Below are 26,437 nucleotides of genomic sequence, written 5' to 3'. Positions count from 1 at the left end.
GATACTTAAAACAAATAAAACCCCTGGCATTAAAATATGTTGGATAAATGAATCTAATTTAGAGATATTCCACTGCACATGTATCACAGATATGCTTACTAGTTAATTCTTTATCAATACCTTAAATGCATATTTAGAGAAATACTCAAAACGCAATACTTAATATAACAGATGAAAAAATACAACACAATATTAACATGCAGAAACACTTACGTTTGCTCTTAGGATTTTGCATATAAGCAACACGTTGGATTTCTGCATGGACTTCATTGAAACTAGAGGATATTCACTGAATGAAACTGTATTCCCGAAACATGGTTGCTGAAATCCGTCTTGACATATGCTTTTTATATTTTCTTTCGCAGTTCCATAAAATGCTAGTACAGGTTGTTGTTTCGGCATCCGTGCCTGCGCCACACTAGAAATGTAAGTTGTTCAGTATTGGTCAGTTCCAGATGTAGTACCCAAATTTGAAATGAGGTACAGAATTACAGAAGGCTGTTAAACTATCAATTATTGACCAACGTACGAGTGGCCACTAACCGTCCATCGTAATGAAAGAAACCAAATCAAATCATGTTCAACATACAGCTAGTATTTGCCTCTGTAATATACTCCTACTCAAGCTAGTCATTTTCATTTTGTAGCACAGAATATGACTGACGTCAGCTACAACAAGAATGCTTAATTGGAGTTAGAAAGGATTTTTTAATCGTGTTCAGCAACGCAACAGTCATGTGACTACAGCGACGCCCATTTATGGAATCCTGCACTCTGCAGAACCAGCCAACGGTCATGGTCTCGGAACAGCCATACAAGGAGTTACTTCCCTTTGCCTGGTGCGTATGTACCCACTGACAAGGCTCCCGATTCATGAACCATGACATGTTAGCATCACTACGTACGATGTTTCACCAGAGAACTATGTATAAGTGACCTATACAATACAGCCTCATATAACGTCATAATAATAATAACATATAATAATATGTGAACTGAGGAAGATAGGTGCCTAGGCCAAGCATCAGTGTTGTCAACTTTTGGCTTGACTCGGAAACTCCAAGACATGCCAATTCCTCTGTTGTACTGGATTCAAAGCTCCATAAAAACGCGTACAAATGTCATCTGCTTTTTTTCTGAGGAAACAATATGCGAAAGAGACAACATAATTTGTTAATATTGCGACTAGAATCCAATTTTTTTAAACAATGTAATTTTTGTAACAGACAATTTTCTGGGACGATATCTTTTTTCTATAAAGTCCCTTTCCCCCTGCAGTCACCAGTTTATCACATAGCTATAAAGGAACTGCAATCATATTTCAGAAAACATTTCTTAGGGACTGGTCATTTATTATAGGGGTGGGTTAGGCAGTGAGATTGGTCTGATCAGATTTGGCTGACCAACAAAATTGCTGATACATTATGTCGGCTTTTTTTTAAATATGCAAGTTTTATCAAAATTAGTGACTTTGCAGAGATACAGTATTTTCTAAAATGTTTATAAAATCCCTTCGTATGTGTTTAAGCCAAAATAAGTTTTACAACTGCTATGCTATACTAATAATTCAGCAATTGTAATAGTTGATCACTGATTTTTATAATGTCTTTTTATATTTTCTGTTTTTCGTAGACCCTGAGAGATGTTTATTAATGAACTGATATCGAATGGTCAAATAAATTTCCAACAACTGATCAGGATTTACTCACCTGAATAAGAAACTAGTGAGATCATATCATGAGTAGATCTGTGATTCAGAGTGTCAAAACACTATCCACAGTTACTTTTCCAATTATGTCAAGCTCCAAAGTTGTTTGGCCAAGTTTCCAACCTTCAAGGATCTGGCAAAGTTTTTATGTGGTTTATGGGAAACATGTGCAGGACGTTTCCGGGTATGATACATCAGTGACAGAGGGGATGTCTGATGCGATTCCCTATTCTGACATGAGCCCCATGTCCCTGTTTTTATGTATGGACATCGAATAGAATTGCCCGATGAAATATGTCCAGTATTGATGTTACTTACCTGAAAACTTCCTTTTGTTTTGGATTCACCACATATACAACTTGTGTTATCTGAAAGATGTGTCTGCAAGATACGAAATAAAACATACACAAAAAATGTCTCTCATTTTAATACTTTCTTCATTTCTTTATTGTGCTTCTTATGTCACATCATATCATATGCAAATATATCAGTCAAAACTCGCTTCCAGTTATCTCTTGGGTAAGATCAAACACTATCTCCTCGTTGATATCGTTGCAAAGACATTTATCATATTGTTTTGCAGACCATCGTGACGTCATGGAAATCGATGCTTTGTAGACAAGTGTGACATCACAATCAAATGGGATGACTAATCTCCCTGCCAGTGAAGCTGGTTACCTGTACCTTTGACACTCAATACCGTTTACCAACTGAAAAAGCTGAATGATCATTTTGGATGATCTATCAAATCTCGCCCCGTGTTATGTCATAATGAATGTATCAACAAGCATCGATATAAGTTTAAAACTCCTTGGCAATCATAGGGTGAAGCTCCTGATAAAGTCGAGTCGTACCATGCACTGTGTTTTAGATGTCTTATGCTTATGTATAGAATTTTGTAGCTTATAATTTGATCGACTCGTGTAGATATTATTTTATATCAAAGGATACTCAGGTGAGATTGTCTATATTAGTAGCCCTTTCTGTGGACAGTTTTCACTGGGCAGAGAACATAAAATGAATTTTCATAATTCATTGAAATAGGACACTCAGTTACATATTGAAAACATTAACTCGCCCAATCTTCTTTAAAATGAACACGACATTTATTGTACTTACCTATTCACCTTATCCTTTGACAGATATCTGTGGAACTGAGATTCCACGAGTCGGTAGTGGTAGTCGTCTGGCGTCATGTCGTACCTGTCCCCACATTTCAGCTTTTTGTATTTGACTTCAGTTCCGGCCATAGCTTCCTCTTCACCACTGACACAAGCAGCCCGGGGGAGGAGATCCTGGGCAATAGTGAGTGTGGTCGTTGTAACGCCAGTTTGTATTTCACGCTAACTCAGTGTGTGTCAGATGGATAAGGGATGAAAGGCACAAGAATGCAGGTCTTAGACTTTTACCACTTTGGTGATATAGATGAGTGTAGACTTTAACCACTTTGGTGATATAGATGAGTGTAGACTTTTACAACTTTGGTGATATAGATGAGTATAAACTTTTACTACTTTGGTGATATAGATGAGTATAGACTTTTACCACTTTGGTGATATAGATGAGTATAGACTTTTACCACTTTGGTGATATAGATGAGTATAGACTTTTACAACTTTGGTGATATAGATGAGTGTAGACTTTAACCACTTTGGTGATATAGATGAGTATAGACTTTTACCACTTTGGTGATATAGATGAGTATAAACTTTTACTACTTTGGTGATATAGATGAGTATAGACTTTTACCACTTTGGTGATATAGATGAGTATAGACTTTTACCACTTTGGTGATATAGATGAGTATAGACTTTTACCACTTTGGTGATATAGATGAGTGTAGACTTTAACCACTTTGGTGATATAGATGAGTGTAGACTTTTACAACTTTGGTGATATAGATGAGTATAAACTTTTACTACTTTGGTGATATAGATGAGTATAGACTTTTACCACTTTGGTGATATAGATGAGTATAGACTTTTACCACTTTGGTGATATAGATGAGTATAGACTTTTACAACTTTGGTGATATAGATGAGTGTAGACTTTAACCACTTTGGTGATATAGATGAGTATAGACTTTTACCACTTTGGTGATATAGATGAGTATAAACTTTTACTACTTTGGTGATATAGATGAGTATAGACTTTTACCACTTTGGTGATATAGATGAGTATAGACTTTTACCACTTTGGTGATATAGATGAGTATAAACGTTTACCACTTTGGTGATATAGATGAGTATAGACTATTACCACTTTGGTGATATAGATGAGTATAGACTTTTACCACTTTGGTGATATAGATGAGTATAGACTTTTACTACTTTGGTGATAAAGATGAGTATAAACTTTTACCACTTTGGTGATATAGATGAGTATAGACTTTTACCACTTTGGTGATATGGATGAGTATAGACTTTTACTACTTTGGTGATATAGATGAGTATAAACTTTTACCACTTTGGTGATATAGATGAGTATAGACTTTTACCACTTTGGTGATATAGATGAGTATAGACTTTTACCACTTTGGTGATATAGATGAGTACAGACTTTTGCAACTTTGATGATATAGATGAGTGTAGACTTTTACAACTTTGGTGATATAGATGAGTATAAACTTTTACTACTTTGGTGATATAGATGAGTATAGACTTTTACCACTTTGGTGATAAAGATGAGTATAGACTTTTACCACTTTGGTGATATAGATGAGTATAAACTTTTACCACTTTGGTGATATAGATGAGTATAGACTTTTACCACTTTGGTGATAAAGATGAGTATAAACTTTTACTACTTTGGTGATATAGATGAGTATAAACTTTTACTACTTTGGTGATATAGATGAGTATAGACTTTTACCACTTTGGTGATATAGATGAGTATAGACTTTTACCACTTTGGTGATATAGATGAGTATAAACTTTTACTACTTTGGTGATAAAGATGAGTATAGACTTTTACCACTTTGGTGATATAGATGAGTGTAGACTTTTACCACTTTGGTGATATAGATGAGTACAGACTTTTACTACTTTGGTGATATAGATGAGTATAAACTTTTACCACTTTGGTGATATAGATGAGTATAGACTTTTACCACTTTGGTGATATAGATGAGTATAAACTTTTACTACTTTGGTGATAAAGATGATTATAGACTTTTACCACTTTGGTGATGCAGATGAGTATAGACCTTTACCACTTTGGTGATAAAGATGAGTATAGACTTTTACCACTTTGGTGATATAGATAAGTATAGACTTTTACAACTTTGGTGATACACATGAGTAAGGGTTGGCACTGACAAACTGGAAACAAAATCAGGACAAATCTGGGTGAACCCACGACCATAGCTTTCTGACACGCCGAATTAACCAATAGGGCCACCCGTTCCCCTCCTGGGTAACAAAGGACAGTTTACTGATATATCAGTGAGACTGTCCTCCACTCATCCGGTTAACCTTATGGCATAAAACTAAACTATGCCTATGTCTCAAAGCCCCAACGGAATAGTATGCCAGTAAAACATGAACACAACATTGAAGCTGTTATAAGACCGTTATTAATAAACAGTTATAAAAAAAACTGAAGCATGTAATGGCTGCAATCTGAAATGAGATTGGTACAGTTGAAATAAGTAGGACATAAGGAAGTCATCACCTTTTGGCCGACCACCTGACCAGCAACAACATGGGTTTCCTCTCCTACAGGTAACTGGGTGCCATCTGCAACGGGAAGAAATATATCTGTGTGTTCCTGTGGTATATATATGGTTAAGCCAAGTTCTCAATATATCAAAAGTGATCGATCTCAGTGAATAAACCCTTTGTCAGGACAATGTATTTTCGGCAAGAAGATTATTAGTGAGACCAAACAGAACTTAACATGGTATGAATGTTTTGTAATGTCAATCGCAGTGTGATGCAATGGTTCTGATACAAGTGTACCTGCTTTGATGATGAATTTCGCCATACTTGCTAACCGTTCACCCTCTCCAACTTGGTCTTCAACGATCTGGAAGATAGGTGAGTGACCTGATAATCAGTGACAATATCAACAGAAATGTAACACAGTTCACGTCCCTGTTGCTTTTAAAAATATTAAAGACAACATCAGATAACTTGGTATTGAACTCTGAAATTGTCACCATCTTCTCGAGGAAGGGGAGTTTACTGACTGTACAAATCCCCTTTCCACCCTTGTAGAACCGGATTGGAATGTTTTAGCTCGGTCGTAGCACAATCAGTGGTTATTACGATTAATGTCCCTTCTATGTCCCTCACATTGAACAATCAGATTCCACCTCTCATATCAATTGTTTTTACTTCAAACAAAATGGCGGCGCCCAGTCAAGACGATCAGATCGATAATCAAGATAAACATTGTGAAATGACGGGTCTCACCTCGCGAAGTGCATCAAATGTCGTGCGCACCTTGATTAGAAACATGAAATTATTTGGAAAATATCTGTTTACGCCGAGTTGACGGTACACATGCATTATAAATCCTGCAATTGACCGAAATCTGCAAGCTAGTTTACGAACCGGATGACGATTACGTAACGCGATTTTGATTGGACGATGCATTACTCCAGCCAAGATAACTAAACAATTCCTGCCGAGTTCGGCAAGGGTGGAAACATACCTCGGGAAGATGCCCTAGCCCCGAAACAACTGTATTCCGTATATCAGATGGAGCAACACATTCTAGGTAGGAAATTACCTTTTTGATTGCACTGTCTTTAGGATGAACAACAACAGAGAGAACCCGCAGTGATGTATACGCGGTACACTGAAAGAAGTTAACGAATGCCTTCATCATGAGGATTGTGGACTTCTCTGCGGGAAATCCAGCATACCCCGTACCCAGGACGGGAAAACCAATAGAGGTGAACTGCTGTCGGGATGCCTCTTGCAAGGACGTAGTGACGACTGCGAGAAAAGTCTGACAAAGAGAAGCAAATAAATATTTTCTGTTCAAGGATTGGTTTCAAGGAAAGACACTTATTCGATATTTGAATAGTCTCATTTACAGTTTAGAAAAAACAAATAATAAAACGTACATCTAAGAGATATCCAAAGATTACCCTTGCGTTAAATAATTATATTGAAAGAGTGAGTTGGGTTTAACGCCGCTTTTAACAGTATTCCAGTTATATCACGGCGTTTCAGCTTAATGTGGGAGGAAAGCCCGAAGTAATGCAGGTCTTAGACGTTTACCACTTCGGTGAAACCCACGAGCACGGGTTTGGTGCTGACAAACCTAGAAACATAACCGTGGCGAACCGGGATTCGAACCCACAATCATAGGTTTATGGCGTGTCCAAGGGACGCAACTCTGCACAGCAAATTGCGGCGCCTTAGACGACTGGGCCAGCCGTGCCCCTAAATAATTAAAACAAGCATAAATTGTTAATGGATAGAGCTGCAAGCGAAGAAGTTTTCCAAATATTCTGATAATTCTAATTGACCAGTGTTTCATGCCTTCTCTGCTTTCTCGTCCCCGTCTGACCAGTCTTTTAGGATGACGTGGAACACCTTCTTGCATGTCAGTTTTCCTCCACCAGTCTGTACCACAGTGCCAGGTTTAGCTCCCAGCGGATGCTGTTGTCTACACTCATCCTGAAGAACCTGACCCCCAGCGTTAAGGAGGGAGCCTGACACAGCTCCCACAGAGAGATCCAGGTCTGTCTGTGTCGTGTTCACCAAGACATCGACCTGAAGAACAGTGTCGGTATGATGCAACTGGTATTTTACATATTGAAAATGATCACTTAAGAATTTATCCAATGAAAAAAGCCTTGTTTCGTTTATCTTAATAGAAATATTTACTACTTCTACTTGATAATAAATATAAAAAAATTGGACTTCAACACTTGTATGAAACACCGGTGCACCATAAGAAAACTGTTCAGATTACTAAAGTTGAGAAAATGTTAATTTCGTATTTGAGGATACAATTATCTCATTGAATAAAACGCTTATCGTATGACAATACTAAATGACAACAGTTATAGGCTGTATATTGTATTTTGGAGCTTATAGAATGAACGTGCTAGAGCAATACCTCCAGCTGGGTCAGATCTCCAGTTATTGCCCTGATGGTCAGTTCTGAAACACACGTGACACAAATAACTGCAGCAAGTGTGGCCACCTCTTTTTTCACATTATGAGAGATAGTTCGATTTTAGATACCCTTTAATTGTCAGGGAATAAAATAGTGTTGCTATAGATGACGCATATTACCTTTAGTTCCGGCAGTTTTCTTCAAAACAATCTCCTTGTTGACACGACTCTCATGGACTACCGACACACCATCCCTTCTTGCCTCGAAGTCCTATACATATTCAAAGAATGTTTAAATAACCTGCAGTTCGGTTATATATGATTCAACCGCACATACCCGTGAAGAACAAAAACAACCAAAAACAACAACACACACACACAAAAACACACACAAAAAACACACACACACACACAAAAACACACACACAAACACATACACACGCATACACACGCACATACACACACAAACACATACACACACAAACACATACACACGCACACACAAACGCACACACATACATTTAAGTAACTGATTATACGTGTGCCAAGCCACGTATTTTATGAACATATGTACCTTTCTTAGCATATCGTCACCTCGATGAAAGACAAATTTGACGGTTTTAAGAGTGGAGCCTTTGTTGTTCTGCAGGAATGTTTCAGTGGCAGTAAACATGATGTCTGCAGACCGTGTGCCTGGGAATCTCTGAAACCCTGCTCCAAGTGCAGGCAGGGCAATGGACTGGAAGTTTTGTTTGGAAGCCATCTCCAGGCACTTGGTGACAACATCCTTAAGTATCTGGTGTGAAAAAAAAACTTTCTATAAGCAATGCAATCGTTGTGTGAATGTACAGGGAAATATAACTCCGTGTGAATAACGCGAAAAAACCCTTTCCATATTCAATAGAAATAGTATTGATAGAGTCGATAGTACGATTCCGACTATATCATGAGCATGTGTTTAAGAATCACTATCAAATAGTGATGGTACCAGGTGTTCGCAAAAAGGTGAGCGTATCCTGCCCCACCGGTGGCACCCGCCACAAACACATGCAAAGGCAAGTCAATTGTTCACAGGAAATAACACACGGGAACATATGATCAAGTCAAAATAGGGAATTGCATCGGGCATCAGTTTTGTCACTGATGCCTCAAATTTGGACATGTCCTCCACATGTCTACCATAATACGTTTTGAAAGCTTTACTGGGGCCTTTAATGTTGTAACCTTGATCAAACAACTGTAATGCAATTGAATGATTGCTTTAAAACATGACGTATATGACGAATTGATACTGTTAACTATTAAAACTAAATTTCCAGTGTTAATGTATGAAGTCCATAGCGCGTAAGAAAAGATGACAAAATATCCCAACCTGTTCTGCCTCATCATTTTTATTCATCCACTGCTTCAACACAACGTGGAACACCTTCTGGCACTGTAGTGTCCCTCCCGTGGTCTGCGCTACGCCACCGACCTTCAGTCCAGAAGGACATGCTCTGGTCAGCTCATCCTGCAGCTCTTTCCCTCCTGCCTCCAGGAAGGTGTAGGAGACGGTTCCAGCCAGGAGGTTGACATCAGTCCCGGTTGTGTTCACCAGGACGTCAGCCTGAAACAACGGTTGTAGGATATGCATCAAGTACAACCTCCATGCTTTAAGCTAACATCAGTCCCGGTTGTGTTCACCAGGACGTCAGCCTGAAACAATGGTTGCAGGACATGCATTAAGTGTCACGTCCATGCTTCCAGGTGGACACCAGAACCGGTTTGGTCACCAGGACGTCAGCCTGAAACAATGATCGTAAGAAATGTCCCCAGTGTAACGACTACCACCAAGCTTCCAGGCTGACATCAGAACCGGTTTGGTCACCAAGACGTCCGGTTGTCAAATAGCAGATAATGTATAACCTTTGCAAATGGCGGTAGCGCTAGTATACACTCATATAGGACATCAGAGATGTAAGGTATACGTGTGTGTCATCTTAACATTGGCATTTTCATTACATTAATTGTAGGTTTTATATGATTGTACCTGTTGTTTGGCTATCTCTCCATCGACCAGTTGTATTTGACTATTTATTTGTAAACCTGAAACGATAAATGTAGATCACACGTAACAGTCAATTTCAAAAATCGGATCAGCAACAATTCTGTTAACAATTACATCAATGACTTGTAATTTGTTTCCTAAAGCAGCGTTAAGTATATACATACACAGCTGTAACACATCCTACTATATCAAGTCTTCACTTTGACAAACGATATAAAGTATAACAACATATAAAGTCCACAAGCATCAACACGGTGGCAAACTCTTTGTTCGTCAAATTAGATTTACAAGTAAATAATATTCCACAAAAAATAGGAACATAGGCAATAATTTCTTTGGGATTTAGAATAGGGAATCATTTTTGTCACTGATGCGGCAAATTTGGAAAGCTTTACTGAGGCCTTGAATGTTGTAAACCTTGATCAAACAACTTTTGAGCAAGAGTCATACATGCTAGCATACGATAATTCGGAATATCGCCGTCTCGAAAGTTAAGTTAAATACCCACTCATCTTGGAATGACTGAATCTCAGTATGATTATTTTAAAGTCAGTGGATTGTGACAGCGTAAATACTATACCTTGAGCTTCTCAATGTTCACACACGTGCAAGTGAATAACGTTTGCTTGTTGTTTGTCTAACGACGCACTCAGCAATATTACAGCTACATGACGCGGCCTGTAAATAATCGAGTCTGAGTCAAGACAATCCAGTGATTGACATCATGAGCATCGATCTACGCATGTGGGACATGATGACATGCATCAACCAAGTCAGGGAGCCTGACCACCCGATCCCGTCAGTCGCCTCTTACAACAAGTATAGTCGCCTCTTACGGCAAGCATGTCATGAAAGTGGTTAAAGCGTTCGCTTGTCACGCCGAAGACCCGGGTTCGATTCCCGACATGGGTACAATGTGTGAAGCCCATTTCTGGTGTCCCCCGCCATGATATTGCTGGAATATTGCTAAAGCGGCGTAAAACCATACTCACTCACTCACTCATGAAAGTAAATGTTAAATGCCCTATATTAGGAACTTCACCAAAAGAAATATTTCCTTATTCCCCATCTTGGAATAAGAACAACAACTGCAATTTCTGCTGAGAAGGAAAACCTTAAAAACATTTCTCCTCACCGCCTTTTGTCTTCACCTTCTTGACAACCGGTAAAGCAGGAGGTAGACCTGACATTAACACAAGTAAAGAAGTCAGAAAATAATCAAGTAATTCATCAACAAGTATACAAGAGAAATAGAGATGATTTATTTACAGATGGATCAAAGGATGGTGAAGCAGTTGATCGTGCCACTGTCTTTGGATACAAAGCCATATCGTCCAGATTACCAGGTGATAATCTAGTTATTGTGCTGTCCGTCGACGACAGGTTTGTATAGTCTAAATGTATCTAATATAAATGTGTAACTTGTTCTCGTCACGGTATGGGTGCAATATTGCCGATGTGACGTTAAATATTAACTCACTCACTCAAACACTTAGCTATACATTCATATCTACCGTTTCCCCGTGTTTTGTACTTGCCTTTCGGTGCCCAAAGCTTCTTCATAACTGCCTATGTTGTCTGCGAGCTGGACATGAAACATAACATACGTGTGTGTGTGCATGCAGATATATAGAAAGGGATATGTGCTAGATCAACACAAATAACCTATGAAACGTATTGCTGAAAACATGTTACCAAATGAGTTGTCTAGTAAAAGTCAGCTTGCACGTTGCTGGCCTTCCCATGTGCTTTCCTTGCCGTAAGTGTCGTTTAGGACGTCAATACGCGTTTACTTCATTTACGGGGCGGTCGGGTAGCCCAGTGGTTAAAGCGCTCGCTCGTCACGCCGAAGACCCGGGTTCGATTCCCGACTTGGGTACAATGTGTGAAGCCCATTTCTGGTGTCCACCGCCGTGATATTGCTGGAATATTGCTAAAAGCGGCGTAAAACCATACTCACTCACTTCATTTACGCATTCTGCAATTGTTTGTATGGTTTCATTGTTGGTAAAGTTCTGTTGAGAATGTGAAGTGAAGGCCTGGTATTTGTGGGAGTTTGTTGTACGAGGGGCGTTCAATAAGTTTTGCAACTTGGGCATTTGTCAAACAATGTCAACTTGTGACAGGTGTGACACTAGTCATAACATCAGGTTGACACGTGTCATAACAAGTTCCAGACACAACAATAAGTTAGATGTGATCGCTTCATTCACCTAAGGGTGGTCACAATCATGGATTCTCTCAAACATGAACAACGCGCTGTAATAAAGTTCCTTACCAAGGAGGGATGCAAAGCAAAAGAAATCCATGAACGCATGTGTAAAGTGATGGGTAAGGATGCTCCTGACTATTCCACAGTTTGCCGTTGGTCTCTACAGTTTAAAAGGGGTAGGGAGTCCATAGACGATGACCCAAGGTCAGGCAGGCCTTCAGATGCCACCCAACCGGAAACCATTGCTGCTATAGAAAGAAGAATTTTGTCTGACCGACGAAAGTGTCTGAACTTTCTAGGGAATTCCAAATATCAGTTGGAACTGTTGTTACCATTATTCATGATCATCTTGGTATGTCAAAGGTATCTGCAAGATGGGTACCTGGAAACGTCAGAGCTCAAGATCGCCATCAGGGAACTGAAAGTTGTCGAGACCGCCTGGATCTCTATACTGCTGGTGAAGCCGGATTTCTTTCTTGTCTGGTGACAGGTGATGAAACATGGATCCGCCACTGGGACCCAGAAACTAAATTGGAATCCATGCAATGGAAACACCCCAATTCTCCGCCTCCGAGGAAGTTTCGCACTCAACCATCAGCTGGCAAGGTAATGGCCACCATATTTGTGGATGCAAGAGGCATATTACTGATTGATTACATGCCACTAAAAAATACAATCAATGGACAGTATTATGCTAATGTAATGGAAGAATTGCGAAAATCTATTCGCCAGAAGCGCCTATGGATGTTAACATGTGGCATTCTACTTTTGCATGACAACGCTCCGGTTCAGTCGAGAATTGCACAGGCCGCCATGTGTGAATGTGGATTCTAACAGTTAAATCACCCACCCTACAGCCCAGACTTAGCCCCCAGTGACTAATTCCTGTTCCGGCAATTGAAATCTGCCCTACGTGGAAGACGCCTCCAGGATGACGAGGACATAAAGGCTGCCACAGAGGTGTGGTTAGAGGGCCAATCTGCAGATTTCTATAAAATTGGTATTAAAAGCTTGAAGGACAAATGGATTAAGTATATTGAGGTGAATGGAGATTATATTGAAAAATAAAAGTGCCCAAGATATTCTGCGACTTGGTCTTATATTAAAGTTGCAAAACTTATTGAACACCCCTCGTATGTGTGCATGGTGTGACTGTGTATTATTCTACTATGAGTATGGCTTACGTTGTGTGATTGTAAGTGATCCATTCATATCACAATCACCTCTATTTTGCCTTTTATGCCCAATTGGGTATTCTCTGGCGTTGACTTTTTTATGTTTACATGTAGTGAAACAAAAATATAAGCATGTGCTGGACTTGTTCTTTTTGTTTATCGGTTGTCTTAAGCCATGTATCGTGCGTAGCCATTATGTTGTATTTTGTTAGGAAAAGTAGACTTGTCATCCAGCTTGTAACAACAGGCATTAAGTCACCAATAATTTACATGAGAGTTTGTTAAACAACTTTTTTTCTACTCTTCATGACAATGACAATACCTATTGTATCATGAGTATGCGTTTATGAATCATTATCAAATAGTGATGACACCAGGCGTTCTAGAAAAGGTACCCTGCCCCACTGGTGGACTCGCAATAATCAAATCACGTGTTTATTTACAATTAATTATAAATTTCAGGTATCTGTTTTTCATTTCACAAATGCATATAATTTCATATTTTGTATGTAAACATCGTTAATTCACTATTGATAGAAAGCTGGTTGAACTGTTGTTTGTATATAGGTCGTATACCTTTGTACGACATGATTACATATGATATGTTCAATATTCAGGATCCCATCATCAACATGTTCTCATTGCTGCAGATGGGGCCAGTGTGAGACAGCAGATTTGTTATTTATCTGGGCCCACTTGCACAAGGCGATCTTAGCGCTACGACTATTGTAAGTCTGTGTTAAAGCATGGGAGTTACGATCGTCTTAGCGCTAAGATCGCTTTGTGCAAGTGGGCCCTGAAGACAACCAGCAACACATGAATTTAATCAATAGCAAAGCCAAATCACCACCATTCCAAATACCTTAAACTTTATATAGTTGGATTTATATTTCTGCCGTGTTACATGGGTGAATTGAATATTTTGCCATGTATATTAGTGTACATAAATAATTAACGTTAGCCCGTTGTTGAAGTTAATTCATTGCGAGATAGGGTGATATAATAGATATAATAGAATTACACTATTCATATCTGATGATAAATGTCACTGAACTGAATAATTCCGTCTGATATTCATTAGACAGCTTTACCCGATTTTGTCCATAGTAACATCGTGGTATATGTGAGTGAGTATGATTTTCGCTGATTTATACACGACAAAAGCGTACCTCACACTGCACCCGTATGGGGAGTAGTACCCGGCGTCCCGACCCCTGCTATAACCACCCGGATACCCTTCTATATCTGCCCTGGCCCAGAGAAAGACACACTTCGGTATTACGGGTCAACAAGATCTATTTACACAAGCAAAACAATCTGGGAGCAGTAGTTGTATTACAGTCCCGCGGCCGTTGAGTTGATCTATATGTGCCGACAAACCTGTTCATGCTGGCATGTTAACTAATACAACATGAAATCAATATGGCGTCGTCGATATGTGTGTGTGTGTGTGTGTGTGTGTGCGCGCGTGTGTGTGGCTGCGATGTGTGTGTTTCTGTGTGTGTGTGTGTGGGGGGGGGGGGGGGGGGGGGGGATGCTGCTGGATAAACATAATTTGGCCTCAGGTGTTTACAAGAAGAACAAAACTTACAAACTTGTATGTCCTTAAACGACAGGTGTTATCGACAAAATTGTTTTGTCCCTCGCCCCTACCCCACACCACCAAATACAATATTAACTGGTCGGTCCCACAGTGATACAATCATTGTATTACATGTGTATAAAGACAATACTACCATAGACCCACGTCATAACAAGGTACACAGAGAGGCCTTGACAATCAGATACACAGTACTACAGCCACTCACCCAAAAGACATCCAAGTGAAGGTTACAGCAGCAGCATCAACATCAGCAACAACGGCGGCAGTGGAGGAGGACACAGATGGCGTATATATCCCTCACAGCTGAGGCCCACTGATGATCACTCCAAACATACCTATGACGTCATCCTAGTTTCGCTTTCGTTTCTCGGTACGTGGTATATATTTGTTGCTGAAAACATTGAGTGCAACACAGGGTCATATCTGGAAAAATCATAACACTGGTGTGACAAGGATGAGATACCTGGCTGACACACAAATAATTGTATTTAATTTCCCTTGCTGACCTGGATTATCTCCCTTTACTGTTTTACCACCGCATGGTGGCTTCTCTTTCGCATATTCGGGAAATAGTCTGCAAACTATAGTATTATGTGACATTGCATATGCAATCTATATCATTGCAGCCGACTTTGTTTTTCCCGTAACCGCAACCAAAACAGCTTCACCGACACGTCTGAACATCAGACATGCAGTTACCTCCCTTTGATCAGTCCACGGTCCGTCGACGTTCAGGCAGCTGTTCAACATCCAGTTGTGGAAAATATATTTTTAATATTTCGACATCAGGAAATCTGGCGAAACTGAAAAAAAACAGCAGACGAGAACGCTTATATTATGAAGGTAATGGAAACAAATGAATAAAAAAAATAAAAAATGACATGAGCAATATTTCTACAGCAGAAAATTAAATCATTCAATATCACAGGATATATACAAAAACGAAAGACATAAAATTAAGTTTAAGGGACCTATTATTATAGGTATTCGCATGATTTTAAAGTTAAAAATATTGGTTCAGTAAAGAAGAACTGCACTATCGGTATATAAAGCTGAACCGCTTATACATGGCTTTTAGGTTAAATATATATAATTTCATACTTTAAAGTGTACACTGTTTCTTTCATGCTGATTGGCTGAATGGGTAGTCACGTGATCTCATATTTGGAGTTCACACACCTGTGAACGGACAGAAAAGTTAATGAACTTTGGCCGGAACTTCTTTCCGGGGTTTCCCCGAACTCTCGATCGGTGTTTACAATCAACTCGTTTTTCTATTTCCTTTTCCCTGCATTTAACAGCAATAAAATTAATTTAGTATTTCGCCTGGCCTTGTAACAGTTTATCTGACTTTAGAATAAATAAATGCTTTGGTTCTGTTGTTTGATGTTGTCTGCTAGGTAGATATCTAGGTGAGGTGAGGTGAAATGGGGTTTAACGTCGCGTCCAAGATTATTGCACTTATATAGCGACGTGCATGCACGTGTGTGTGTGGCTGCTTGTACTAGTCCGGACTGATGCCAATTTATAGTGCTAGCTATAGCACACTGAGATACCATGCCGCAGTTTAACATTAATACCCCACTCACGCACAGTATACTGACTCCGAGCCGACCAGTCCTTGTTTTAGCCCCTTAATGCCGAGCGCCAGACAGGGTAACAACAAGTACCATCTTTTAACGTCTTTTGGTATGACGCGGCCGGGGATCGAACCCCGGACCTTCCGCTCTCCGGACGGACGCTCTATCACTAGACCACGGAGGCGGTCTCCAAGTTTTAAGACAATTGCGAATGATAACAAATTTGTACCCTGCTCAGATGTTGCCGCGGACACAGATCAAAGCGACTGCTCCTGATCTATTTGGTTTGACACATGAGGAAGGACGGGGCACAGAAATGAAGCTGGCATCAGGTCATACAGCAAGTCCATCTCAGGTGACAAGAAACACCAGGTGAGCAAAGTATTACAGCACACGCGACAAATCCAAAACTCCAAATATAACACACCCTGACGTTGAAAATTAACACAAACCACACAAGTTTCAGAGCACTCCGTTCGATCCCCACCAGTCCATTCCACATCGTCCGAATTTGTTTGCGATTATCCAAACACAAGCAACACCTTCACAAATTAGTCATATTCCCAATTTGCTGGTGCCATGGGAGGGTTCATGCCTCGGGGTGTTTTCCATCACTGTTCCATTTACTTCATGTTAAACAGCAGTTAGTGTAGATTTCGTCCCCATCCTGCCGTTCGACTCGAAATGCACATAGCTACACTTATGTGACGTCATATATAAATCCGCACTTGAAGGTTGACCTCCTCCCCCCCTCCCCCCCAAAAAAAAACTACCCCAAAAAACCCAAACAAAACAACAAAAACAAACAACAACAAAACACAGTCAATCCTTAATTATTAAAGGAGCGTCACTCGTGATTTGGGTATCTTGAGTATAGCTGGAACTCAATAACGATGGTTTTATGAAAAAAAGTATTGATATCATGAAAGAGGTTTTACTTTGTCTTTGAAAAAAAACTAGAATCTTTTTACAAAAGGAATACGGAAGTTTTGCTTTGAAGGGAATACTCTGATCGGGAGAGGTCATGGCTTATATATCCAAACCAAAATATGTTCCTGGGCTTCCCAAGGCATGGTAGCTCCCAGCACTCCATTCTTGACACAAGGGACCAGTTCATAAGTTTAAGGGGGTACGGGTGGCCCAGTCGTCTGATGCGTCGCCATTCGCTGTACAGAGTTACGTCACTGGGGCACGACAGAAAACTGTAATAGTGGGTTCGAATCCCGATTCGCTAACATTATGTTTCTTGGTTTGTCAGCACCATACCCGCGCCCGTGGGTTTCATCAAGTGGTAAACGTCCAAGACCTGCATCACTGTCCTCCCACATTAAGCTGACACACCGTAATATAACTGGAACACTGTTAAAAGCAGCATTAAACCTTACTCATCCATGAATGTAGCTGTCGTCCAGTATAGGTGTCAGGAGCCATGGTCTGCACCCAAAACTGTAACAAATAACATAACTCAAACATATTACTCACATTGTTTATGAGTTGACCTAGCTCAAAAATACATTTCACGATCACTGCTTCTATCGGCTGAAGATAACAACTGGATATGACTTGCATGGGCTGTATTTGATATATATTTGTATATATCAGGGTTTGTAAGTCAGACTAACTGGACTTCACAGTCCCGTGAAGGTCGCCCAACTCAACGAAACAAAACCCTCACCTAAATATCAAGAAACATTGTACGGTTTTCAAGACTATCCAGAAACGAACCCTACACCCATTTTCAGTCTAAGTCAAAGTCGTTGCCATGGAAACTCGATAAATATTGCTTTTAAAAGATCCACTATCAAAAGGCACCAGTTCACCACAAGACCTATCTGTATGCCAAGTTTGGTCAAGACATCTATCATGGTTTTGGAGTTCTCCGGAAGAAAGTGACAGACGGACAGCACCCATTTCTATATCCCCCTTCCACTTCGTGGCGCGGGATAATAACAGTAATTCATGGTCTCGGGGATTATCAGTGGGGGTCAGCGTCATATAAACAATGGCAATGAAGTTAGGGAGTCATATACGTGTACGTTCATTCTGACGAAGGTTTCCCAAATTGGTCGCAATGACACTTCTGTCATCAGAGTCCGCACCTTGTCTCCTATTCCAGAACATTAATTGAAGAGTCTGTAACCTGGTTTGGTGTTGACACAAGTTTACCACCTTTTGAAAAAGAATGTTTTAATGGATTTTCGGTTTGTTTTCTTCAGTTCTTGCCTTCGTTTCAAAGTTAAGTCATTTCAACACCATATCCCTTTGACCTTAGGGACAAATTATCCAAATCATTATAAGAATCATCTAGCTTTTGATAGACAGCATTTACATCAAGTTTATAATATCTTGTTCACACTTATCCCTGTGCAGAGATGCGTCCACTTTGAGCACATCGGAAAACTATGATCGTAGGTTCACCTCGATTATATTTCAAGTCAGCACCTTACCCGTTCTCACACTCACTCTTAGGTTTCGTAGATTGAGTGACGTCACAACGTAATGCTTGTAATTCTTTCATTGAATTTCTTTCAATAGTTTATCTTCAGATGCTTTGATTTGTTGGATAATTGCCGATTTCATATCTACCAAACCCTTACTGCATGGACTAGGGTTCGATTCAACATCACCTGGCAGGTGTTTTCACAATGACAGCACAAACGTACCCCTCACCCTCACCCTCGCCCCCACCCTCGCCCACACCCTTGCCCTCATCCTCGCCCTCACCCTCGCCCACACCCTTGCCCTCACCCTCGCCCTCACCCTCGCCCTCACCCTCGCCCTCACCCTCGCCCTCACCCTCGCCCACACCCTCGCCCTCACCCTCGCCCTCACCCTCGCCCTCACCCTCGCCCTCACCCTCGCCCTCACCCTTGCCCTCACCCTCGCCCTCATCCTTGCCCTCACCCTTGTCCTCACCCTCGCCCTCACCCTCGCCCTCATCCTCGCCCTCACCCTTGTCCTCACCCTTGTCCTCACCCTCGCCCTCACCCTCGCCCTCACCCTCGCCCTCATCCTCGCCCACACCCTCGCCCTCACCCTCGCCCTCACCCTCGCCCTCATCCTCGCCCTCACCCTTGTCCTCACCCTCGCCCTCACCCTCGCCCTCACCCTCGCCCTCATCCTCGCCCTCACCCTTGTCCTCACCCTCGCCCTCACCCTCGCCCTCATCCTCGCCCACACCCTCGCCCTCACCCTCGCCCTCACCCTCGCCCTCATCCTCGCCCTCACCCTTGTCCTCACCCTCGCCCTCACCCTCGCCCTCACCCTCGCCCTCATCCTCGCCCACACCCTTGTCCTCACCCTCGCCCTCACCCTCGCCCTCACCCTCGCCCTCATCCTCGCCCTCACCCTTGTCCTCATCCTCGCCCTCATCCTCGCCCTCATCCTCGCCCTCACCCTTGCCCTCATCCTCGCCCTCACCCTCGCCCTCACCCTTGTCCTCATCCTCGCCCTCATCCTCGCCCTCACCCTCGCCCTCATCCTCGCCCTCACCCTTGTCCTCATCCTCGCCCTCATCCTCGCCCTCATCCTCGCCCTCACCCTTGCCCTCATCCTCGCCCTCACCCTCGCCCTCACCCTTGTCCTCATCCTCGTCCTCATCCTCGCCCTCATCCTCGCCCACACCCTCGCCCTCACCCTCGCCCTCACCCTCGCCCTCACCCTTGTCCTCACCCTCGCCCTCACCCTTGTCCTCACCCTCGCCCTCACCCTCGCCCTCATCCTCGCCCTCACCCTCGCCCTCATCCTCGCCCTCATCCTCGCCCTCACCCTCGTCCTCACCCTCGCCCTCACCCTCGCCCTCACCCTCATCCTCGCCCTCACCCTCGCCCTCATCCTCGCCCTCATCCTCGCCCTCACCCTCGCCCTCACCCTCGCCCTCATCCTCGCCCACACCCTCGCCCTCACCCTCGCCCTCACCCTCGCCCTCATCCTCGCCCTCACCCTTGTCCTCACCCTCGCCCTCACCCTCGCCCTCACCCTCGCCCTCATCCTCGCCCACACCCTTGTCCTCACCCTCGCCCTCACCCTCGCCCTCACCCTCGCCCTCATCCTCGCCCTCACCCTTGTCCTCATCCTCGCCCTCATCCTCGCCCTCATCCTCGCCCTCACCCTTGCCCTCATCCTCGCCCTCACCCTCGCCCTCACCCTTGTCCTCATCCTCGCCCTCATCCTCGCCCTCATCCTCGCCCTCACCCTTGCCCTCATCCTCGCCCTCACCCTCGCCCTCACCCTCGCCCTCACCCTTGTCCTCACCCTCGCCCTCACCCTTGTCCTCACCCTCGCCCTCACCCTCGCCCTCATCCTCGCCCTCACCCTCGCCCTCATCCTCGCCCTCACCCTTGTCCTCACCCTTGTCCTCACCCTCGCCCTCGCCCTTGTCCTCACCCTCGCCCTCACCCTCGCCCTCATCCTCGCCCTCACCCTCGCCCTCATCCTCGCCCTCACCCTTGTCCTCACCCTCGCCCTCACCCTCGCCCTCATCCTCGCCCTCACCCTCGCCCTCATCCTCGCCCTCATCCTCGCCCTCACCCTCGCCCTCATCCTCGCCCTCACCCTCGCCCTCACCCTCGCCCTCATCCTCGCCCTCACCCTCGCCCTCATCCTCGCCCACACCCTTGCCCACACCCTTGCCCACACCCTTGCCCTCATCCTCGCCCTCACCCTTGCCCACACCCTTGCCCTCATCCTCGCCCTCACCCTCGCCCACACCCTTGCCCTCACCCTCGCCCTCATCCTCGCCCTCATCCTCGCCCACACCCTTGCCCACACCCTTGTCCTCACCCTCGCCCTCATCCTCGCCCTCATCCTCGCCCTCACCCTCGCCCACACCCTTGCCCTCACCCTCGCCCTCATCCTCGCCCTCATCCTCGCCCACACCCTTGCCCACACCCTTGCCCACACCCTTGCCCTCATCCTCGCCCTCACCCTTGCCCACACCCTTGCCCTCATCCTCGCCCTCACCCTCGCCCACACCCTTGCCCTCACCCTCGCCCTCATCCTCGCCCTCATCCTCGCCCACACCCTTGCCCACACCCTTGCCCTCACCCTCGCCCTCATCCTCGCCCTCATCCTCGCCCACACCCTTGCCCACACCCTTGCCCTCACCCTCGCCCTCATCCTCGCCCTCATCCTCGCCCTCACCCTCGCCCACACCCTTGCCCTCACCCTCGCCCTCACCCTCGCCCTCATCCTCGCCCTCACCCTCGCCCTCATCCTTGCCCACACCCTTGCCCACACCCTTGCCCACACCCTTGCCCTCATCCTCGCCCTCACCCTTGCCCACACCCTTGCCCTCATCCTCGCCCTCACCCTCGCCCACACCCTTGCCCTCACCCTCGCCCTCATCCTCGCCCTCACCCTCGCCCACACCCTTGCCCTCATCCTCGCCCTCACCCTCGCCCTCACCCTCGCCCTCACCCTCGCCCACACCCTTGCCCTCACCCTCGCCCTCATCCTCGCCCTCATCCTCGCCCTCATCCTCGCCCTCATCCTCGCCCACACCCTCGCCCTCATCCTCGCCCTCACCCTCGCCCTCACCCTCGCCCAATTTGGTCGCTTTTTACAAACAGCATTGGTGTGCTGGGGATACATTCTACCCCGGGTCCCCACGGGGATTCAACTTTCAGTATAATGCGAGTAATGTTTTTGAAAAACCTACATCTTCAACAGATCAAAAACATCCTCATAGCTAATCAACGATACTGCTAGTTCTGCCTTCTCACTAGGATGTAAATGTTCTGATGATGTTTGTGACAGTTCAGCCATGGGGCCTAGAAGTGTAATCGGTGGGATATCTTCCACTCTGAGTACATGTAGTTCAGAAGTGTCATCATCCACTTCGGTTTCCTCGCTGTTGTCAGGAGAGGTGGTGTCTGTCAACTCAAAATCTGAAAGCTCACCTAGATGGGTACCTTCTTCCTGCAATGTGTCCTGGTTTTTGGGGTTGAGGATCTTTACTGATATATTTCTAGTCTCAAACAATGCATTGTTCGATAACACACTTGATACCCTAGCTGCTGATCAAGTTCTGATCTTGCTGGGATACTCACTTTTTTGTCCAAGGTCACAACTCCTGGTGTTGAACCGTTACTGCATATACCTGGGACCACCAGCCCGTTGATAATGACATCCCCTTGTCTGGCAAGTATCATAGCATCTGTCTCCTCCAGGAAATCCATCCCAAGTAATACCTCGTATGGCCACACCAATGTTGTGTTGGCGACTGAGAGTGTCATTGCGACTCCTGCGACTGCCCCATCTCAGGACCGTGCACAGCATTGCACAAAGAAGCTTTTTGATCTCATCCTTTTTATTCCTATTTCAGATGCAAACCACGTAGCGATGATCGTTTCATCAGTTCCAGTATTAATCAGGGCCTTAGTTTTGACTCCATTCACTGACGACTCCGCAATGATACTTCGACTAGCTTTATGAAAATGTGTACAGTGTCTCTGCTGAATAACCATCTCCAATGATCTTCACTGAGAAGGTCACTTCCTCCTGTCCATACGTTTTCATTAAACTGAAAGCAAAGCAGCTGTGACAAACGATGACATATTCGTGAGGAGGGTTTTACCCTGCTTTTAGCAATATCCCGACAGCAACACGACAGGGACTCGACGAGTGTGTGCAGTGAATAAATATAAAACGTCAACGTCAGAGAATAACCGGTCTCGATTATCCGACGAAATAGATTCCATTGGGCGTGAAAGGCAAAAAGGTGTAAAAAAGAATATGAATGGATCACTGAAAATCAGTGATGACAGTGGTGTTCGCGAAAATGCATCATAACACATTATTATATCATCAGACGATGTTTGGTCCGCCAGTAGGCCTGAAACACAAGTGTATTGCCTTTACTATTTAACACCCTGTAAATGACCTGAAATGTCTATGTGGGTAGCCCTGTGAAGGTCACTGTAGGATTGTAAAGTAGCTAATGATAAACAACGGTATTGATAACACCTGTGTTATATACTATACCATTTAGCGTACTCACAAAGTGTACAAACCGCTAAGTGAAGTGGTGCAGGTTTCAAATGTCTACCACTTTGAGGAAACCCACGAGTTCATTTCAACCAGGTCGCCCATGAACCGCTCGCACTCTTCCTGTTGCGGAATCATCGAACTATCATGGCTGAAATTGGGGAACTAGTTTGTAGGAAGTAATGTATTAAACGGTAATTAGCTCACAGATTGTAGTAAATATTCCATATTTTACCTAAGAATATAAAATAAGTTGACAAAATGATGAACTATTGTAAACGTCAACGCCTAAAGATAATCAGTCACGATCATTTACCGAAAAAGATTCCAAAGGGCGTAAAAGGTCAAATAGCGATGGAAATATTGTGATGTATTTTCATAGACGCACTGTAGGGACCCCGGCGTTCTTGAGGTAGCTAGATGTATCTATACTTAAAAAGCGTCATTTTACCTGGCAGATTCGAGATGACAACTTTATTCCAAACTCGGCCGCAAATGAAGGAGACATGACATCAAACGAGCGTCGTTTCCAAGATTGGGAAATTGATGATTTATTTCACACATAGATGTTAATAAAAGCAATATGTTAATGTAGTCAACCAATGTATCTCATATCATTAAAATCTCATATCTTACAAATAATTTTCGAGCGTTTTGAGGTGAGATTGACAAGATTAGATAAATTCCATCAATTAATTTTATCGTGTTTTTCACATGAGAGATAAAACTGTTGTAAACCTCGTTTAGGATGAAGAATTTGACGCATGCGCAGGATACTGAACCCCTGCCTTTCAAGGGTATACAACATGACCTTTTATCCGAGAAACGTGTTTCGTGCTTCCGATGTTTGCCGATCACGTGTACCCTGTGGTCAAGCCGGATGTATATGTACAAGCACAGAGAGTTAATGTAAGAGTGTATTTATTACCGGTATATCAAACATCCGCTTCAAACAGTGTGGAGAGATGTGGATGTTTGACAGACGAGCTAAGTCCTCTTGGAGTTGTATTATATTGGTGTGAGTTATTTTGTTTAACGGCGCTTTGATTAACAGTATTTCAATTATACTAGTAGTAGGGGACACTCGGAAATAACTTTAAATTTCCAAAATTGTAAAAGATATTAGTTTCTGGTAATAGTTGCTAAGCACAAACAACATTGAATGACTTCTGCCAGTTGTTTTCATTCTGCCAATAGCCCGCAGACGCTCTGCTCATGATGTCAATCACTGGATTGTCTGGTCGAGATTCGATTATTTACAGACCGCCGTTATATAGCGGGAATATTTGCTGAGTGCGGCGTTAAACAACAAACAAACAACAAAGAAACAAAGAAACTTGTAGAGTTACATGGATACAGTGGAGAACCCGTGGGTGAGTGAGTGAGTGAGTGAGTGTGGTTTTACGCCGCTTTTAGCAATATTTCAGCAATATCCCGGCGGAGGACACTAGAAATGGGCTTCACACATTGTACCCATGTCGGGAATCGAACCCGGGTCTTCGAGCGAACGCTTTAACCACTAGGCTACCCGACCGCCCCCTTGATGCTGCAGAGACCTTGCAACAAGCGGTGGAGCACTTTCTAACTCTGTCAATGTAATAGAGTTATAACAAACATACTTTGTGGTGGTTTTATAGAAAGTCCCAGTAATATTCATTGTGGGTAAAGGAACCTTGATCTCCGGCGTGAGGAGCGAACTCTTTAACAACTGGACTGCAACAACTCACAGAATGTTTTAGTACAAGACTTAATATCGTCTAAAAAGTAGGCATCCCCATGGGCACCAATTGTGCTCTCCTTCTTGCGGATCTGTGTCTTTATACATGTGAATCGGAATTTCTGCACGGATTGGCAAAGTCCAAACAAGGTAATGTGTGATTCATAAACACATGCTTAGGACATGATCGAAATCGTACTATCGACTCTGCTGTTCGAGATTTCTTATGAATCCGGGAAAAGGTTTTGTCTTTATTTGCTCCTTGATCACAGCTGAATTCACCCAAGACGTGTGTATTTGATCACTTTGGAATGTGATCAACCCGTCAATCTACGGGTCGATCTGACAAATATTCCGGGTGTCGGGTAAGCTATATGTTTACAACTGTTACGTCACGTGTTCGGCTGCCGCTTGATGAACATTAAAGCTTCACGCTCAGAGTTGTGGCGAATACGAGAATGCGGATATATGAGAACTAAATTAAATGAAATCCGCGCCTGTTGAGGCAGATTTAAGTATATTATGTCGCCTACTTTTAATGCTGTTCAGTACTGTACCAGGTGTTCGCGACATGGGTCATCATGCCCTGAAAAGAGTAAGTCAGGAAAGTCAATCGTAACGCATGTATTACGTCACTACTTTGAAGACGTGTGCGTGTGCGTGTGCGTGTGCGTGTGCGTGTGCGTGTGCGTGTGCGTGTGCGTGTGTTGCATGTTTTGCGTTTCACCTTGCAGAATACTGGATAAAACTAATGTGCCTGAGGTTTTATGAAATGAGTCCCCTGAAAAAAATCATTGTTTGGCTCGCCTGTCAGTGAAGGGATCAACATGTCTTGACGCAGTGAGCGAAACAATATTCTGTCTCTGACCAACTTTACAGCCCCACCATCCCTACCCCCATCCCACCTAATTTTAATCTAATGTTTTTATTTTTTTCACGTTTCAATTTACAACAAGTGCATCATCAATCAACAAAAGATACATAAATTACATTTAGAACATAATAAATCATACTATTTTCACCTATATATTTTTTATGGATCAAAATCAATGAAAAATGTACATTTTGTAAGCCAGGGGTCAACACCAAGTTATCCACGAAAATTAGACACATAATGGATAAGGTAGAAAGGCCTTCCATTGACCACGTGTTATCGCGCGTGGCAGGAAGGCAACAACAGTACACTTGAGTGGTATCCTTGTCACCTGAAGGAGCGTGTTGATCTGTCATAATATTGTAACAAAATTAATCATACCCTTTGGAAGCTAGCACTGACCCACATCATCAAATGGTGTCAAAAGATATCTGCCGCTGACGTCTTCTATTCATTA

At 43.3% G+C, this 26,437-nt stretch overlaps 3 protein-coding genes across 4 annotated transcripts in view; 1 reads left to right on the top strand and 2 right to left on the bottom strand.

Annotated features, from left to right (window-relative positions):
* Positions 1-15,315, bottom strand: part of LOC124111846 — a 32,602-nt gene extending 17,287 nt beyond the window's left edge. For both annotated transcript variants that reach the window (XM_048383731.1, XM_048383732.1), the window contains exons 1-15: positions 15,028-15,315; positions 11,371-11,417; positions 10,968-11,015; positions 9,815-9,870; positions 9,158-9,391; positions 8,360-8,581; positions 7,966-8,056; positions 7,787-7,830; positions 7,204-7,437; positions 6,443-6,664; positions 5,668-5,734; positions 5,381-5,445; positions 2,828-3,003; positions 2,027-2,089; positions 214-418 (exon numbers count right to left, since the gene is read on the bottom strand). In XM_048383731.1, the coding sequence (XP_048239688.1) occupies positions 214-418; positions 2,027-2,089; positions 2,828-3,003; positions 5,381-5,445; positions 5,668-5,734; positions 6,443-6,664; positions 7,204-7,437; positions 7,787-7,830; positions 7,966-8,056; positions 8,360-8,581; positions 9,158-9,391; positions 9,815-9,870; positions 10,968-11,015; positions 11,371-11,395 (1,752 nt within the window). In that variant the 5' untranslated portion in view covers positions 11,396-11,417; positions 15,028-15,315. The remainder of the gene's footprint in view (positions 1-213; positions 419-2,026; positions 2,090-2,827; positions 3,004-5,380; positions 5,446-5,667; positions 5,735-6,442; positions 6,665-7,203; positions 7,438-7,786; positions 7,831-7,965; positions 8,057-8,359; positions 8,582-9,157; positions 9,392-9,814; positions 9,871-10,967; positions 11,016-11,370; positions 11,418-15,027) is intronic.
* A 1,298-nt stretch (positions 15,316-16,613) lies between these two features.
* On the top strand, positions 16,614-21,144 carry LOC125372976 (mucin-5AC-like; the record flags this gene model as incomplete). Its single annotated transcript, XM_048383754.1, has 3 exons — positions 16,614-16,774; positions 19,055-20,018; positions 20,050-21,144. Coding segments are annotated over exons 1-3 (2,220 nt in total), but the record flags the coding sequence as incomplete, so codon positions are not given.
* LOC124111853 (protein qua-1-like) lies at positions 21,145-22,638 on the bottom strand. The gene is made up of 3 exons (XM_048383753.1): positions 22,503-22,638; positions 21,185-21,958; positions 21,145-21,149 (listed from the first exon to the last, which is right to left on the bottom strand). Exons 1-3 carry the CDS (start codon positions 22,636-22,638, stop codon positions 21,145-21,147), a joined length of 915 nt encoding a protein of 304 aa, XP_048239710.1.
* Between the last annotated feature and the right edge of the window lie 3,799 nt (positions 22,639-26,437).

This window comes from Haliotis rufescens, unplaced genomic scaffold (genome assembly GCF_023055435.1).
Source record: "Haliotis rufescens isolate VD_foot unplaced genomic scaffold, xgHalRufe1.0.p SCAF_5, whole genome shotgun sequence".
Taxonomy (NCBI): domain Eukaryota; kingdom Metazoa; phylum Mollusca; class Gastropoda; order Lepetellida; family Haliotidae; genus Haliotis; species Haliotis rufescens.
This window is presented reverse-complemented; position numbering and strand designations above follow the sequence as displayed.